The sequence below is a fragment of the Protomyctophum bolini genome (assembly GCF_963924005.1).
Source record: "Protomyctophum bolini genome assembly, chromosome: 3".
NCBI lineage: Eukaryota > Metazoa > Chordata > Actinopteri > Myctophiformes > Myctophidae > Protomyctophum > Protomyctophum bolini.
In genome coordinates, this window is record NC_137864.1 from 36,457,315 (window position 1) to 36,473,225 (window position 15,911).

The 15,911-nt window shown below is 41.5% G+C and overlaps 2 protein-coding genes across 3 annotated transcripts; both read right to left on the reverse strand.

Annotated features, from left to right (window-relative positions):
- Window positions 1-7,375, reverse strand: LOC308313186 (uncharacterized protein). Of its 2 annotated transcripts, XR_013963860.1 has the most exons (9): window positions 7,146-7,375; window positions 5,607-5,840; window positions 5,038-5,217; window positions 4,660-4,746; window positions 4,339-4,377; window positions 3,650-3,697; window positions 3,125-3,238; window positions 1,770-2,329; window positions 1-899 (listed from the first exon to the last, which is right to left on the reverse strand). XR_013963860.1 is itself a non-coding variant. In XM_080760152.1 (8 exons), exons 2-8 carry the CDS (start codon window positions 5,828-5,830, stop codon window positions 845-847), a joined length of 747 nt encoding a protein of 248 aa, XP_080616278.1. In that variant the 5' UTR covers window positions 5,831-5,840; window positions 7,146-7,375; the 3' UTR covers window positions 1-844. The 2 variants fall into 2 exon arrangements, 1 of the variants encoding a protein (XP_080616278.1); XM_080760152.1 differs by lacking the exon at window positions 1,770-2,329.
- Window positions 7,376-10,703: 3,328 nt separating this feature from the next.
- On the reverse strand, window positions 10,704-15,911 carry eri2 (ERI1 exoribonuclease family member 2). The gene is made up of 9 exons (XM_080759486.1): window positions 15,858-15,911; window positions 15,564-15,628; window positions 15,033-15,113; window positions 14,752-14,879; window positions 14,504-14,663; window positions 13,674-13,774; window positions 13,510-13,591; window positions 13,295-13,383; window positions 10,704-12,379 (listed from the first exon to the last, which is right to left on the reverse strand). The coding sequence occupies exons 1-9, from the start codon at window positions 15,878-15,880 to the stop codon at window positions 10,961-10,963; spliced, it is 2,148 nt and encodes a 715-aa protein (XP_080615612.1). The 5' UTR covers window positions 15,881-15,911; the 3' UTR covers window positions 10,704-10,960.

The window sequence follows — 15,911 nt, forward strand, 5'->3', positions numbered from 1 at the left end:
TATGTCTAAGACATTTATTTAAAAATAAAACTGCCTGTCATCAAAGGCCAGGGAGAGCAAAAATCAAGGAAGCCCTTACAGAAATTAAACTTAAGCACTCTATGAATTCAAAACATCACAAGAATAATTTCAGATAATCAGAACAAAAAGGAACAGTCCAATTTGTTTACAGTGACCTGATAACAATTGTAAAAAGGGCAGTTCAGTAGTAAAATGACAAACATCATGCAGAGTACTAAAATATTCTGTCTAGGAATGTAACATCATACATAAGGCATGCAGACCAGCCTGGTGTTTGTGTAAGATGTACGAGACAGGATGGTACAGGGCAGTTATTTTCATTTGTGAGATCTAGCACTAGGGTTATGGAAAGGATTTAGGGATTAAAAAGTGGTCAATCCAAAACTTCTAAAATTGGACTAGTGCCTCTCACCCTGCAGAATGGTGCCAATTAACTCAGGTAAGCATCTACATTCTAGACAAATGCAAATTGCCTTCTGGACTGCCCAAGTCATTGTTAAAAAGTCTACTGTTATAGGAATTTTTACAACATCATCCTCACCATTTATGCTCCCTTACTCAACTTCTCTATAATGGTGCAGGACCAGGAAAGCAGTGTGTAAAACAATGTCATCCAAATTGTCTATACATGTACAACATTCCAAGTCTGCACAGCATGGCGAATACACTGCAGGAACAAAAAATCAAATCATTACTTCACAGACGACAAAGAAACCGCTGCAGGGCTTTTGAAGCAGGTGGAAGGATGAGAGTTAAGGGACGTGTGTCTAGGTTTAATGTGTTCTTGGGGGAACAGACTCATCAGGGTTGAGCAAATGCAGCTTCAGTCATCAGCTGGTGTTGGACTCCTCCGCTTGGGACTTGGAGAACGGGAGCGACTGCAACGGAAAAAGAGAATGATTAGTAAACTGTGGGACGAAGGTCAAAGTATAGAGCATCTCAACAGTCCTTTAGATTGCTTACAAACCCCAAGTGACCTTCAGCCATTTACACCACCACTACTTTGTTCTCACCTGTGTAACAACCCTACACCTGCATTTCCTTGAATAAGACACTTTCCAAGTATGGCAATGGCTTTGAGCTCATCATCATAGCTCAATTTGCCATTTAAAGATTGAATGCAAACCCTTTAGATGCCTGGAATTCTCTGAGCCAAGGAAATGGCCACAGGTGGTTTGTGGAAGAAATTCCATCTTTTTTTATGGCAATTCAAGAGAGCCAACTTAATATTTCACACAGATAAAGAGCCCTGAATACAAACCCCAAATAAAACTACTCTTGACCCTGGACCATTATTACCCTCAATATGAACATCGCGCATGGAATTTGTTCAAAAACTAGTTGTGTGATCCGGTTTAGAAAAAAGGAAAAAAATAATCCAGTTAGAATAAAAAAACATACCAAAATAAATAAAATTATATACGTTTTTAACTACTAGGGGAATCATGATCACATGATCCCAGGTTAGTTCATTATTAGAGCCCCTCTAACCCATCTTCACCGCTATGAAAAAGGGTTAATTTTAACGTTTGCACTCCAAACGTACATGGTGAATAGTTCCTCTTAATCCCACTCTCACACACACACACACACACACACACGACTACGTACACCCACATCGGTACTCTGCGCATGTCTGGTATCAGCATTAGCTCTCTAGGTGGATAAAGACAACTACTCGTCCGTTTAATTTTCCCCATCAAAATTATATGTCTGATCTTTGTCATGGGAGTTGATTTTTGGTTTACCTTTGGAGACAGTAGCAGAACGAACAAGTACAGAGACGCGAAGCACTGAAGAACTACAACTCGGAGACACACTGCGCTGCGAGGCTCTTGAAGACTGATCTCTCGTCAGCACTCTCTCTCACATTCTCTCACTTTCAGAAGCTAAGTCAGAGGCCGGAGTGCTCTGGTAGGTAGGTGGGGTGGGGGGGTCTGGTAGTTAGGGGATTTTTTTTTTTTTAAGGTAGTGGTCGAACTCTGAACTGTGTGGACCAGCCCGTCTGGTAGCTCGGAAGGAAGGCTGGCTGGCTGGGCGATTCTAGTAGAACAACTGTATGTGCGAGCGGGCTGATCTCATCCGAGCGTGTGCGTCGGTCGGACACTCATTCACTGTGGGTGGGGAGGGGGGTCGGTCGGTAGGTCGACCTCACTCTCTCTCTAACGCCAGCAGTAGCCGCAGGCGTAGGCTGATCTCAGGTCGGCGCTTAAGTCACCCTCCCGCAGGATGTGCACACCGCCAGCTGGCAGACCCTGGGCCTGGGGACAGCTGCGGTGCCTGCGCAGTGCTCAGCTCCCAACACACGCTTTAAAGGAAATATGAAAAATAAACAAAACTGTACTGCAAAGGCTAAAAAAAAAAAAAAAAAAGTATATCACACCCAACGGTGCAGTACTCCTACCTGAACTTACCTGAATAACTACAATTATTTTCCACAAAAAAAAATCTAGCTAGTGTGCCTCGCTGTGCTAGATGGTCCATGGATTACAGAATGTTAAGGTTGTCCTTCCATGTGCTTTCTTTCCAAGTAATGCAATATGTACACAATATGACCACTATAGTAAGAAGTGAAAGAGAACACATGGGAAGAGCTAACCATGCTGACTACTTCCTTATCCCTCTCTATGGGTCCAAAGTCCCCATCCTCTGTTTCACCTTTGCTTACGGCAGCAGCAGATGCAAACTCGCCAGGATTATCTGGCGCCTTGCCGCCTTCTTCTTTGTGGTTTTCCCGCTTCGAGCAACATGGCAGTCATCCAGTGAAGTCCAACGTTCCATTGGAGAATCTACCTGATCCCCTAGAGTCAACACTTACCTAGGAAGAAGGATCTAGCTCTAGCTAACATTCTGAGCCTCACCTCTGTACTGTCACATATAAAAACACAATAGCGGGGAAAAGGGACGATCTAGATTCTAGAACTAGTAGTGAATTCTTTGTGCATGGAATTATATTAGGACAATTTACTGAAGTCCTGGTCAAAAACCAAGTGGACCAAGAAGTACCAAGCATGAACAGCTAGAAAATCAAAAGACAGGTAAATACATCACTCATCTATAACCTCAATCAATGTTTGAGTAAGGAAGCTAGAGTGTTTTTCACCTTTTCCTCTTGTGGCTGGCTGAACGGGAGCGGGAGCGAGAGCGGGAAGCAGAGCGCCCTCTGGGCCTGGACGTCCTGGAGGCTGAACGGGAACGGGAACGAGACCTGGAACGACTACAACAGGAAAGGACAGGATGTTAAAAAACAACCTAACTGAGAAAACAGATATATATTCTTCTTCATACCAAAAGCCATCCCAGACTACAATTAATTTAAAGACTTACTATTCGGTGAGAAGTCCATACATATGATAATAGCACTCTTTTAGAATGCTAAACCTGACCAGCCAGTGGGCTTGCATGTTAATCGGTAGAGGTGTCGCACACAAGGCATTGTTATCACCTTTCATTTTGTTGAGAGAACAGCACGAGACTGGGCTGAAGGTAGTTCTTCTACAGACAATAGTCAATGGATATTATATAAATTATATAAAATATATTAGTGAGTCATGGCTTCACAGGCCCCCTGATCTATACCGGGTCACTCACATATACGTGTGTGTCTGTCAGTCTGATGCATACATACCTTCTCACTGGAGTTCTGGACTTGTTGGAACGGGCCGGGGAGCCAGACCTAACATCACAGGAGAAAAGATTGTTTTATAACAAGCAAAACCATGTTTCTGGGTGGCCATGTTTATAAGCTGCCATGCCATCCATGTCATACTTTCTTCAATTATGTATGCATTTACTAGCTGGAACTTAAATGCTATCTGCATCCAAGTTGCTATACCCAGCCCTGCACATAACTGGTATGCCAGTATGCATGAGTCATCAAAATGATTAGGTTATTTTCAGCTATGTATTTTACTACTGTGGAGAGACACTCACAATTTATTAAACTAAAAAAAAGTGTTCATGTCCAAACAGAGCTTCTCATTGTACAGACTGTCGTTCATTCACTTTAAAGCCAAAATATCACCATATTTATATAAGTTGTGGCGTTACACACTGCCATCATCTCAAAACGAGACAGAAATTATCTGCACTGGTTCACAGCAGTTTCTGATAGACGACCTTACTAGCACCACTTGACTATTCACCATGTCACAGCCACCTGTGGTTTGATGGAAATCAGTCTGTACACAGCTCTGCCATCCATGCATTTGGCAAAGATGCCAAATCTGTTCTTTACAGTGTAGAGACCAAAACAGCACTCAGTAACTAGGTGTGTAAAATCACCCAAATGAGAAAATTCTAAATCTGTAGCCTCACCTGCTCCTGCGCTTGGAGTAGGATGCAGTACGTTGGCGGCTGTTGAAAGACAGACAGAGCAGTCAGAAATTGGAAGTAGGCATCAGAGAGGAACAAACAAGCTAGATTTAAAAAACCCAACTTTACTCCCCATACATTCTGTCGTTTATTTTGTTTCAAAAACACAGGAGGAACCAGGGATCAAACTAGGAACTTTCCAAATGGCCCCATTCCCAATGCTTCTGCCACCCATTTCTGGGTTCCAAATCTGAATTATGTTGAATGAATCTGATTACACTCAACTAGTATGGTCTGAGGGAACTGTACCTAAAGGAAACTTACCGGTCATTGCTACGGCTACGGGAGCGAGAGCGGTAGCGACGCCCACGGGACCGAGACCTGGAACGAGATCGGGACCTGGAGCGAGACCTGCAACAAACACACCAGACTACATTTACATTTGGATCTCATTTTCACTTGATGTGAATTAATTTGAAAAATATATTCCCTTTTATGTTGTGTATGAGAATTCAAACAGTTTTAAAGCCAATTCCTACAAATTCACTTTAATGAGTACAATCCTAATGTGCCCAAATAAGAAGCCTTCCCACATCATTATACATTTCTCTATCCTGTGCAATAGAAAGTGGATCATCAACAAAACATTGAGTTACAAAAAAAACAAAACAAACATGCAAGTCTACGGTTCCAGACCATTACCTGCTACGACGACCACCTCCTCTCTTGTTGAAGCGGTAGCAGTCATACGCATAGTGGCCTCTCTCGCCACACTGGTAACAACTATCGTTGGGATCAAAATGGCGTCGGCTGGGACGACCACGGCCCTTCCTAGACATCCCGGACGACATTTCCACACGAATACGAGAGCCACACATGACTCTGTTGGATAAAAGAAGAGCAGGGATGGAAAGGGGTTTAGAACATTGACAATAAGCATGTGAAAACAAAAGGTTATACATAAAGATACACCAGTAAGACGCGCAAACGCGGGAAGCGAACGCAGCTGAGACCCTGCAGATCATGTCTGTCTGTCTGTCTGTCTGTCCCGCTGTTACTGTATATGTGGACCTGGCCCCTTTTGTGCCCATATATGGAGCTGAGTGGACCTGGCCCCTTTTGTGCCCATATATGGAGCTGAGTGATTGCTGATGCAACACACTCCATATTTGGATAGCGGCACAGACAGACACAGACACACAGACAGACATGATCTGCTAGGTCTCATAGTAAGTGCTCACTGCATTCGTAATTAAAAGGTTTTTACTTACTTTCCATCCATGCCTTTCACGGCATCCTCTGCATCTCTGGGATCCTCATACTCAACGAAGGCAAACCCAGGTGGGTTCCTGGCCACCCAAACACTTCGTAGTGGGCCGTAATAACTGAATGCTCGCTCCAGCTCACCCTTAGCAGCACCATTGCCAAGGTCACCAACATAGACTTTGCAGTCTGTAGCCCTTGACGAGCTACGTGAGGACGAGTGGTAAGACATCTCTCCTTGACTGTTGGAGAAGAGACAGGTAAATGTTTACATGAAACACTACTTAAAAACGGGGACTGGTTGTCAGTCTAGAACCTGTGTCCAGTAGGAAGTTAGGAACTAGATGTCTGTATAATGCAGATATATGGGTTGTAAGGCCAAATATCCTGACTAGTTACTGATGTCACGATAGGGCCATATATGGAGTTTTACATTAGCATGATGTCAGCACTAGATGCCTGCCAGCTCCATATTTGGAGCTAGATCAACCTGGTCCAAATATGGAGTTGAGATGTCAGACTTACATAGGTTAGTTAGATATCTCCATATATGGAGTACCAATATTGAGTGGGTAACTACAACGTGTGTGAAAGCCTTCGTTACAATTTGAATTTACATAAGATGACAGCAGAATGTCATGATCACAACAAGCCAGTGGCCCAGTCTATCCAGCATTGTACAATTTACCAAGAACAAAAAAATAAATCATTCATATACAAAAAAATAAATCTGCAAAAAGACTCGCTCTTTCCAGGAGCTTTCTACACGATGGGCGTAGTTTTGAGATAATTGATAATTGAGATAAATACATTTGTCTCCATGGTCAATACAACACAGGCCAGCACACAGTAATGTAGATATGCACTGATAACTTATCTATGGCCATCATTGCGCGCCACCAAGTTCAGTCACGTGTGCGGCTGTATGTGTATGGGCTACACATCATACTTTGTTTAAAAAAATACTAACCATCAAGGCTCATGCTTTGTTGCAAAAAAGAAAAGAAAGGTGAACACACAAAACAAACGCTGTGGCTACATGCGAAACAAAACATCTGCCCACATTTAACGCTCGTCCATGCCCATTTGGGACCATGGTCGGGCCTACAACATATCGTTTGATCGAGAGCGATAGGCTCTGGTTTCATCTAGCTAGCGACTGAAACCAACGTTTCTCACTAACAAACATGGATGTTAAGACGCAATACAAACCCTTTAAATGTGTTGAGGTTTTAAATTTAACAATAACAGTAGCAATTAGTATGGACAATATTCCTACTAATCTGATCGAATGCACACGCGTAGAAGTCTATGTGCTGGAAAGCTAACGTTAGCACACGGAGCTTATTGTGAAAAGATGAAATAACAGCCAACTACTTCGTGTTACTATTCGGCTAATGAGTGATACTTCACATACAGCCCAATAAACCCAAAACTAAAAGTAACAATTAAAACACTAATAAATATATAGATATCTATTGTTAACCTTATCTAGGAATTAGTCTGACCCCAAATTATAAACAATGGCGACAACACGCGCTACGTACCTCCTTCTGCAATTCCGTCGATTTACAAGTCGCCTCCGGGCAGAAATGAAACGTTAATCACATACAATCAGTAGCGTCGACTATTATTGACCCGAATATATTTTAAATGTACGCGTTTGTTGATAAGTTGGCTCCTATTAGGAGTATTAATGAATCGTGCAGCACGACACTATGGCTAAGCTAAGTGTGGCAGCTGTTCGCTAGCTCGCCTTACCGCAATATGCCGCAATCTCTCTTCTCTCTTCAAGCGTGAAACTTCCGCACCTACGCTCTTATGCGTTAATGCGGCTGTACGGAGTGTGCCGAGGGACAAAGAGTTTTTTGCGAACACAATCATCACGAATGATTCATGAGATGTACAATGTACATGGTACTTAAGTTCTGAATCCCCCCTTTTTCAATAATGTACATATTTCCCCTTTTTTCTAACCGTGTATATATATGATGATTTCTTTTTCTGGTTTTATCCTCTGAGTTTTTGTATCACCTGTACTTTACCTGAACTGTAGGGCGGCTATCCATTCTCCAAACTGTTGATACAATTTCAACCAATCAATCAATACATATATGATAGTAGCCTACACTGGTGAAAGGCGTGTAAATTAATTTTTACCCTCCATAATCTCGGTTTCTGAGATAAAATGGTGCATTTATATAGCGCCTTTATCCAAGGCGCTTTACATAGATTGTGCATTACATTCACCCATTCACCCACCGATGGCAGTGGAAACCATGCAAGGCACCAACTAGCACATCGGGAGCAATTAGGGGTTCAGTGTTTTGCTCAAGGACACTTCGACAGTAACTCTGGGGGAGCCCAGGTTCGAACTGGCAACCTTGCGGTTCCCATCCAGGCACTCTACCCCTGAGCCACCGCCGCCCCTTGTGAGATCACACAACCTTTTAAAACCTCCAAGTTTCTTTCCAGCCCTATTAATAATGAACAATCAGTTTTTGAGGGGTGCAAGCCCCTCCTGTATACAACTTTTCGTCACAACACTTGTCACATTTGCCATTGACAATGAAAGGAGAATTTACATCATATGTTGTGTCTGAACAAATCAGCTTTTTGTGGCAACACAAACATTAAATGCCATTGACAATGAAAGGATAATTTACGTCATATGTGTCTGAGCTAATCGACTTTTCTAAACAGTGCAACTATTTAATTCAGCTCTGTGCTTATCAGTAAATTCAGTTGTCATCTTACATGATCATGGTGAAAAGATGGGTTGAAATCACTTCAACAAACAAGAGAGCCCCTTACTTCACACGGGGGTGATTGTTTTACCTAGAAGAAATTACAGAGGCAGAAGTGGCAACTTTGAACTGCGAAACTGCAGGACCATCAGTATTCAGTATCCTCCCTGTGAAAATGGGTATCGAATTTGACCTTTAAACATCTTGACAAAGGTCATACCTCACTGCACCCCATGCAGTTTAGGTTCGGAGCCTGCCATTCCACAGAGAGGACCCTTTATTCTCTCATTAAAAGCTAGAGGATAAAGGGATTCTTACCGACTCTACTGGGTAAGAATCCTTGTGTTACTGGGCTACAGTCAGTGGTTTAAATCTTATCTCTATGTAACAGAGAACAATTAATGTGACTGATTGATTTATTTTATTTTGGTGATGATAAAATGAGCACAGAGTACTTTCCAACATACTTTAGGTCATCAAAAACACAAGAAAGCCTTTCAGCTTATTTTCATTGCGGTCCTCAAAAAAATACATTACAACAATATAACTATACAGACTACATAACATCATGAGCTCTTTGGAGAAAAAAAATGCAATCAATGCATTTTTTTAATTTTACCCTGTAGGTACATCCAATCCACTGCATAATATACTAATAACGTTAACAGTTTGGAGAGGACCTTTTTATTTCCTGAATCTGTTTTTACTCATGACTCATGAGGTTTTTAAATTTACATGGTACAAAGTCTGTTTCACCGCCCCGGGTGGGTGAAACTCACCTGCAACTCCTATGAGTTTCACTCACCAGTTAGTAGTCAAACAGATACTTTGGAACCATTTATTTTAACTATTATAAAAGTGAGCAGAATTTAATATATACTGCCCGCTTCTCTACAGTTTACAACCAGTTTACAAAGTTCTCCAACCCCAGATGTCTATGTGGATGAGCCATGGATGACCGTTGTTTGTTTTTTTGCTGTGAGAGGCCACTGGCCAGTGTAACAAGAGGTGTCACCGTAGTTGAAGTGACTGAGTCTGAACTGAACCAATACCACAGCCAAGATGTGAAGTGCTCTAGGAAGGAAGCTTTCCTGGCTTTCTCCAGTTACATTTATCCTCTGTGGACTTTATTTCACAGTCACCAATATTAACAGCAAATCCTAGTGACCCAGCCAGCCTGATTCTGCTACCAAAAATATGGCCTCAGTCTTACCTCCTGTGTGCAGGGTCAGCCTGTTTGTTGTCAGCCAGTCTGCCACAGCTCTTTGCAGCTCACTGCTCTTGACTTACATGGAAACTGTTTTTTTTCCAAATGTGACTTGAGCCACATTCAAAGGTGGTTTGTTTTCAAATCTGATTTCAGGCGATCTGAGGCAGTCTAAAATTTCTAAATGTAACAACCTGATCTAAATCGGATTCCATGTGGCTTGTTTAACTTATTTAAACAAATAGAACACACATATCTGTGACACTTGCAAATGCAGTGTGAATGGTCGGGCCAAAAGATCAGATTTGAGAAATAAATCCGATTTTAATCAGATTTAGCTGGATGTGACTGCAGTCAGGGACCTAAGTGTGCGACCATCAGAACCGAATTATCCACATACAAAAAGAGATCACATGCCACAGCAACTTCAAAATTAATGAATAATTAATAAATAACAAGTATAGTAAGGGAGTCAAGGGACCAAGTATGCCTTCCCAGAGGGGATTGTGAGGTGCAGTCTATATACACGTCACCTTCTCAGTTCAAGGAAGCGCAAAGAGTGTCCATCCATTACATCTTTCAAGGTCCATTTGGGACCCTTTTAGTAATGTTTATATATGTGCTCTTTTTGTAATTTTGCTTGTTTTCTGTATGGGGACAACAGATGGAAATTTGCATCCTTGCTAAATCTGTCAGATTTACATTGAGTGTGTCTACAAATACAAGTCGCTACACACTACGAAATGGGAGAGACTCACACAACCTGTGAGTCACACGAAAAGGCACCAGATTTCGTTCCTCCCGAGGGTACAAGCTTTACCAGAAGTAATAGAAACTTTTTTAGCGTTGTTTGATAGTTGATAAGTTGTTTTTTGTTGTTTTTAATAGAGTGCGCGTGGTTCTCTTGTCCTCTTGTGTCTCAAAGTGTAAGAAACATCTTATTTCATATTGCAATGATGTTTTTCAAATAAACTTGTATGTGTTGTAGGTGTGGTGTTCATCAAAATGTGCTGTTTTAAATAAATGAATAGAAAAAGAAACATTAGCACATTTTATTTTTACACAATTAATTCATTTTACAGTTCATAATTTAGTATCCACAATAAATGTAATAAACTCTATTATCATCATTTAATATTAAAAGTGGCATATTTAGCAGCATTCAGACAGAAGTGTCAATACAATCAAAACCTTAAGTACCGGTAGTGTGATGAATCCAGTACAAAGGACCCCAATGGAAATAGTGCTTTCTTGGGTTTAGAAATCCCTAAAAGACCTTATATTGATCTGTACTTTCCTCCGATTGTCAGAAAAGCTAGTGTTAAAAAGACAGTTATTTTGCAATTAGATTTCATTTGTGAGCATAGCAAAGTCGCTGCATCATCCCTGCGTTGCTGATATTTGATATTTAATAGCTCTTTCTTAAATTCGAGGTGTGTGGAGCATGACGGTATAAACTTGAGTTGGAACAGAGAGAGACAGATGATGCAGCGTTTTTGGAATGGCTCTGAATTAAAGCAGACTCCCACTTAAATAATTCACATCCCTTCTTGATCCCGTTTCCACTGCCTGACCGACGGACTGGACAGCAATAAAACCCTCGCCCATGATTGGGACCACCATTGGCCACAATTTGACGCTTTGAACGTCGCCCACAAGCACACAGTGGAGATGTGACTTTACATGATATTCTCCTAGATGTTGGCGCAGCAGCACCAGAGTGATTGGTAGACAAAGAGGAAAGGGCAGAGAGAGTCTGGATTGAAGGAGAGGGGGTACGACGCTGCTGGATGTTGTAACTTGAAGAGTGTGAAAGTGCAGAGTGTTTTGCTGTGTCAGTAAAGATAGCAAAGGAGGTCTTCACAGGTTCTTTGTGCATTTTTGAATGCGTTCTGGTTGGGTTCTGATGTGAGAGTACAGATCTGGGTCCCATAAATAAGGCATGGGTTTTGTCTGACATAGGTCTCAGAGACCCGTCAAGCTTTGGGGATTCATTATGGGATGTCCCTGACTCTTCTTTGCGTTTTTGAGATGCTTTGCCATTTGCTCTTGCGAGATGATTTGATGTGGAGGCAAGAGATTTAGAGTTCTGATTAAACATTTTAGGCGTGGCAAAATGATATATGCCTTCCTTATTGATGGGTGTAGACATATTGTTTCTGACAGTACAATTTTCTGGTGCCTTAGTTTTAGAAGGAATTCTTGCCATACAATTTAATTTGGTACGACTCCAGACCGAAATCTTTGTCTCTTCTCGTATTAAAGAGCATCTACTGCCAGACTCTGATGCGTTTAAGTTATTGATGACACCATCACACTCAAACACCACAGCATCATATGAACCACACCCCTCGTCCATTTCAGCTACAATTTCCTCCTGCTGTACAACTACTGTTTCCTTTGATTCAGAGCTCTGAATCAGCTGGGGTAGATGGGGCAGGCAGTCCACAGTGGTTGAGACTAAAATTAGGCTTTTACTGTTGTTGCGTAATGACATATTGTTTATTACCATTCCAGAGGAAAGGTTTGTAGTAGCCTGTATTTTAGACCTGCGGCTGCTATCCCCATACAAAGGAGTAGTCACACCATTCAGCAGTGTTCTTGGAGAGATGAGACTTTGGACATCTTGAGCAAGTTCTTGGATTGAGTGTGAGGTCATCTTTGTGTCCACTACTAGATTATGGCTTTCTGAGCATGGCTTATGTTGACAAGACTCTGGAGTCTTACATGAGGATGTTTTAGCTGTGTCAAGGACCATTTCCTTTTCTTTCTCGCTGGCGACATGATTATTTGCATTTCCCAACAGAGGCTTGGTCTGCAATGGTCTCTATGAGCAGAAAGATTGATGTGATTAGACATGAAAAATCACACCTGTGTGAAGTGAGGTGGCGCTCTTATAAAATGGACACTATGGGCTCCATTTTCATCCATGGTAAACCCTTTATCCCTAAACTGCTTTGCCTTTTTTTTTTGTATTTTGAAATACATTTTTGAATATTTAAAATAGCCAATCTACAAGCTCACAACGTGTCGATATAGATTGGCTATGTTAACTATTCAAAAATGATTTTCAAAATAGTAAGAAATGGCAAAGTAGTTTAGCATGGGCGAAAATAGAGCCCTATGCCTTTCACTCAGACACTATGACGTAAAATTCTCCATTCATCGTCAATGGGAATTTAATATTGTGTAGGACGGACACATCTACACTAGCTGAATATAGGAGTGGCTAAAAATATAAAATGTTTTGTGAATATGGCATTGTTATTATTAAGTAGTCTTTGAAGATTAAAGATTAGAATGGTATAGATGATAAATTAATGTGATATGGTTAAATAAATAGATATGAGAAGGTAGCGCAAACAGAACAGATCGTGATGGGGAATCACCTGCGAAAGTCCTTGGGGGATTATGGCATGGGGAAGGTTAGTAGTGTGGGAGATGCATCAGTTGGGTTGGCACAGACACACTCACCCCATCTTGGTTATAGCATGGGGAAGGTTAGTAGTGTGGGAGATGCATCAGTTGGGTTGGCAGTTGGCACATGGCATGGGGAAGGTTAGTAGTGTGGGAGATGCATCAGTTGGATTGGCACAGACACACTCACCCCATCTTGGTTATAGCATGGGGAAGGTTAGTAGTGTGGGAGATGCATCAGTTGGGTTGGCAGTTGGCACATGGCATGGGGGGAAGGTTAGTAGTGTGGGAGAGGCATCAGTTGGGTTGGCACAGACACACTCACCCCATCTTGGCTTCTGGTGATCTTCATCACACACCCATCCTGCATCATCCTCAGTGCTAGCTGGGCAGTATTACGTGCATCATCCAGACCTGAGGAAGGCCAGGACAAATGGGAAATAAAGGAAGAAGTCAGGGGAGAATACATTAGGAATTTAGGATAAAACAATTTCCTTTTTTTAAATATAGCTTTATCAATTAGCTGTTGATTTTTAGTACCAGAATGCTCGCGTCCAGAAAACTGGATTCCTAGGTCTTGCAGTGCTCCATTCAGACCTTTCGGCTTTTTATTGTAAAATGACTGCAAAACACACATGGGAGACGTCATCAATATTGGCAGAAAGAAGGACTGAAAGAAATATGAGAGTGTACAGTGTCTCTACCGTGTAAGTGGCTCTTAGGTCTATCCAGCTGTTGAGTACATCTGGCTTGTGAAGCTGCTTGCGCTTACACTCATACTGCAGACACACTCCAAGATCCCAGTCTGAAACACAGCAAAAAAAACAGGGATATTTTGTAAGCTAGTTAGAACTCAAACATTTCCACCATGGTACAACAGAATTGTGCTTAGACTTATTTACAGTCATTAAAGTAAAGGTTCTGGAACTTCCAATACTTTTTTCTTGTTTCTTTGTATATCATCGTTTGCAACTGATATTTCAAATTTAAGTGGGTGAAGGGTATTCCAAACTATTCCATGTGTATGCAATTACACATGACAACATGAACAGAATTGAATACAGTATAAAGGAATGAAATCCTATCTGTTCTACCAAGTAGAATGAAAGGTACAGGACTGATTGTTCCTGGAAGCAGCACAATATTGCTAGAAGGAAGGCTTAGGCCAAGATTGATCATAGAGCATAAACATTTACTGGCATAATGATTTCAGACTTCACATCACAAAGCCCCTTTATCCATCTACACTACAGTATTAATTCATGTGCACAGTGGAACAAATGGTAAGCTTGTGTTCATGGGTGACAGAAGCCGTGGGGAACCAAATCGACAACATGAAGCAAAACACAATGCGTGTAGGGCAGAGTTACCGGATGCACGGAGAAGCAATGGGCACTTATGCCCCCACTTAAGCCCACTAACCCTTTACTTGGTTGTGGTTTATGTCCAGGTAAATAAACTAATTAATGTCAAACCAATTGTGGTAAAATTAAGGTCCACCTAAAATTGTAGACCAAGAGAAGGTGTACAGTACCGGACCACGTGACGAAGGCACAGGGTTTTTTAGAAGCCGAGGGTGCAGAGCCTCTCTGGTCCCTAGGGAAGGCCACACCTTTTTGGAGCTGCAGAGCTTGCAGCCAACGGCTGAACCGACCAAGGCAGATATGGAGGGGAACCCCGGCTTCCACTTGACCCTGTGAGGAGAGAGAGCTCATGTTAGAGATGCAGAGAAAGCTATACTGGTAGAACCTGTGATTGCATATTTAATCAGATCACATTCACCTGTGTAATTCCAGTCAGCTCGGTGCAGAATTCCGACAGAACAGGGTGCTCCTGAGGCTGAACATAGTTATGGAACTCTGACTCAACCTCCCCAGTAGATGTGTTCAACAGAACAGCAGGGAACTCGACTACAATACCATGTGTAAGGAATCAGGAGGGAGAAGGATCAGACAGAGAAATAAAGGGGAAAATAAAATGTGTGGTTAGGAAATTAATTATTATGAAATGTAGCACAAAGCATCAAGAAATTAGTCTTTCCCGTATATTGCTAGTAGACTTACTGATCTCTGGGCCATAGTTGTTTTTCTCTCTCCAGCAAGTGGACTCGTAGTCAATCACAATCAGGTATGAAAATATTTGATCTGAAATAAGTAGTAGTATAAGTTGTATACCGGTATATCAAGTATTCTCACATGCAAACGATGCAACACATAGTCTTTCCATCATAGACAACAAAATTCAATGAATGGGCAAATAATAATAATAATTTACATAGTGGCAGGATTTATTTTCAAAGCAGTGGTCATAGTTGTCAGAACTTGTCACTCAACGCTTGTTTTCTCTGGAGTTAAAAAGTCCCAAGCATTTAATTTTGATGTCACCAGATCCAGATCGAGTGACCAATTTGGGAACCAATCGGAAAAAAGGAAAAACAGCACCCTCTGCTGTTAATTGTTGTCACGACTCACGAGACTATACCAAAGTGGTCTAGTAGTTAGTAGTATGAACTTCTATGAAGTATCATCCAAAATATCAGTATATATGTGTATATTATTCAGTAGCTACATAATTATATTTGCACTCCAACTTACTGGAAACTAGTAGTTTCCTTTGTCCAGTGGAGGACTGTGAGCGCTTCCTCACTGATCCCAGTTGTCTGTGGAAGAAGATTGATCAGTATTCGATAACTTACATTGATTTCACACTTTCACAGACATCACCCATTAGTTACTATGGTAAAGTTGTGAATATTAGAAAACATGTGAATGATGCATGATCAACAAGCTCAAAACGAGATTAACACAAGTTAAACAACACGCCTTTTGTTTCGTTCCTTTTTCAAGCACGATTTATATATCGATCTAACAAGGTCCTCCTAAACTTACTTGGCCAATGTTTTTGTTGCCATCGTAGTCAATCGCTAGCCTCGGTCCCAGGCT

What these genes read in the sequence shown, in the direction of transcription:
- LOC308313186 (XM_080760152.1), bottom strand. Translation starts at nt 5,830, where the DNA reads ATGTCTTACCACTCGTCCTCACGTAGCTCGTCAAGGGCTACAGACTGC. An exon ending in GTGAAAGGCATGGATGGAAA is followed by an intron (nt 5,218 to 5,606) that starts GTAAGTAAAAAC and finishes TTTATCCAACAG; the next exon opens with AGTCATGTGTGGCTCTCGTA. An exon ending in GCCAGCCACAAGAGGAAAAG is followed by an intron (nt 900 to 3,124) that starts GTGAAAAACACT and finishes TTTCCGTTGCAG; the next exon opens with TCGCTCCCGTTCTCCAAGTC.
- eri2 (XM_080759486.1), bottom strand. Translation starts at nt 15,880, where the DNA reads ATGGCAACAAAAACATTGGCCAA. An exon ending in CAACTATGGCCCAGAGATCA is followed by an intron (nt 14,880 to 15,032) that starts GTAAGTCTACTA and finishes ATGGTATTGTAG; the next exon opens with TCGAGTTCCCTGCTGTTCTG. An exon ending in AGCTGACTGGAATTACACAG is followed by an intron (nt 14,664 to 14,751) that starts GTGAATGTGATC and finishes CTCTCCTCACAG; the next exon opens with GGTCAAGTGGAAGCCGGGGT.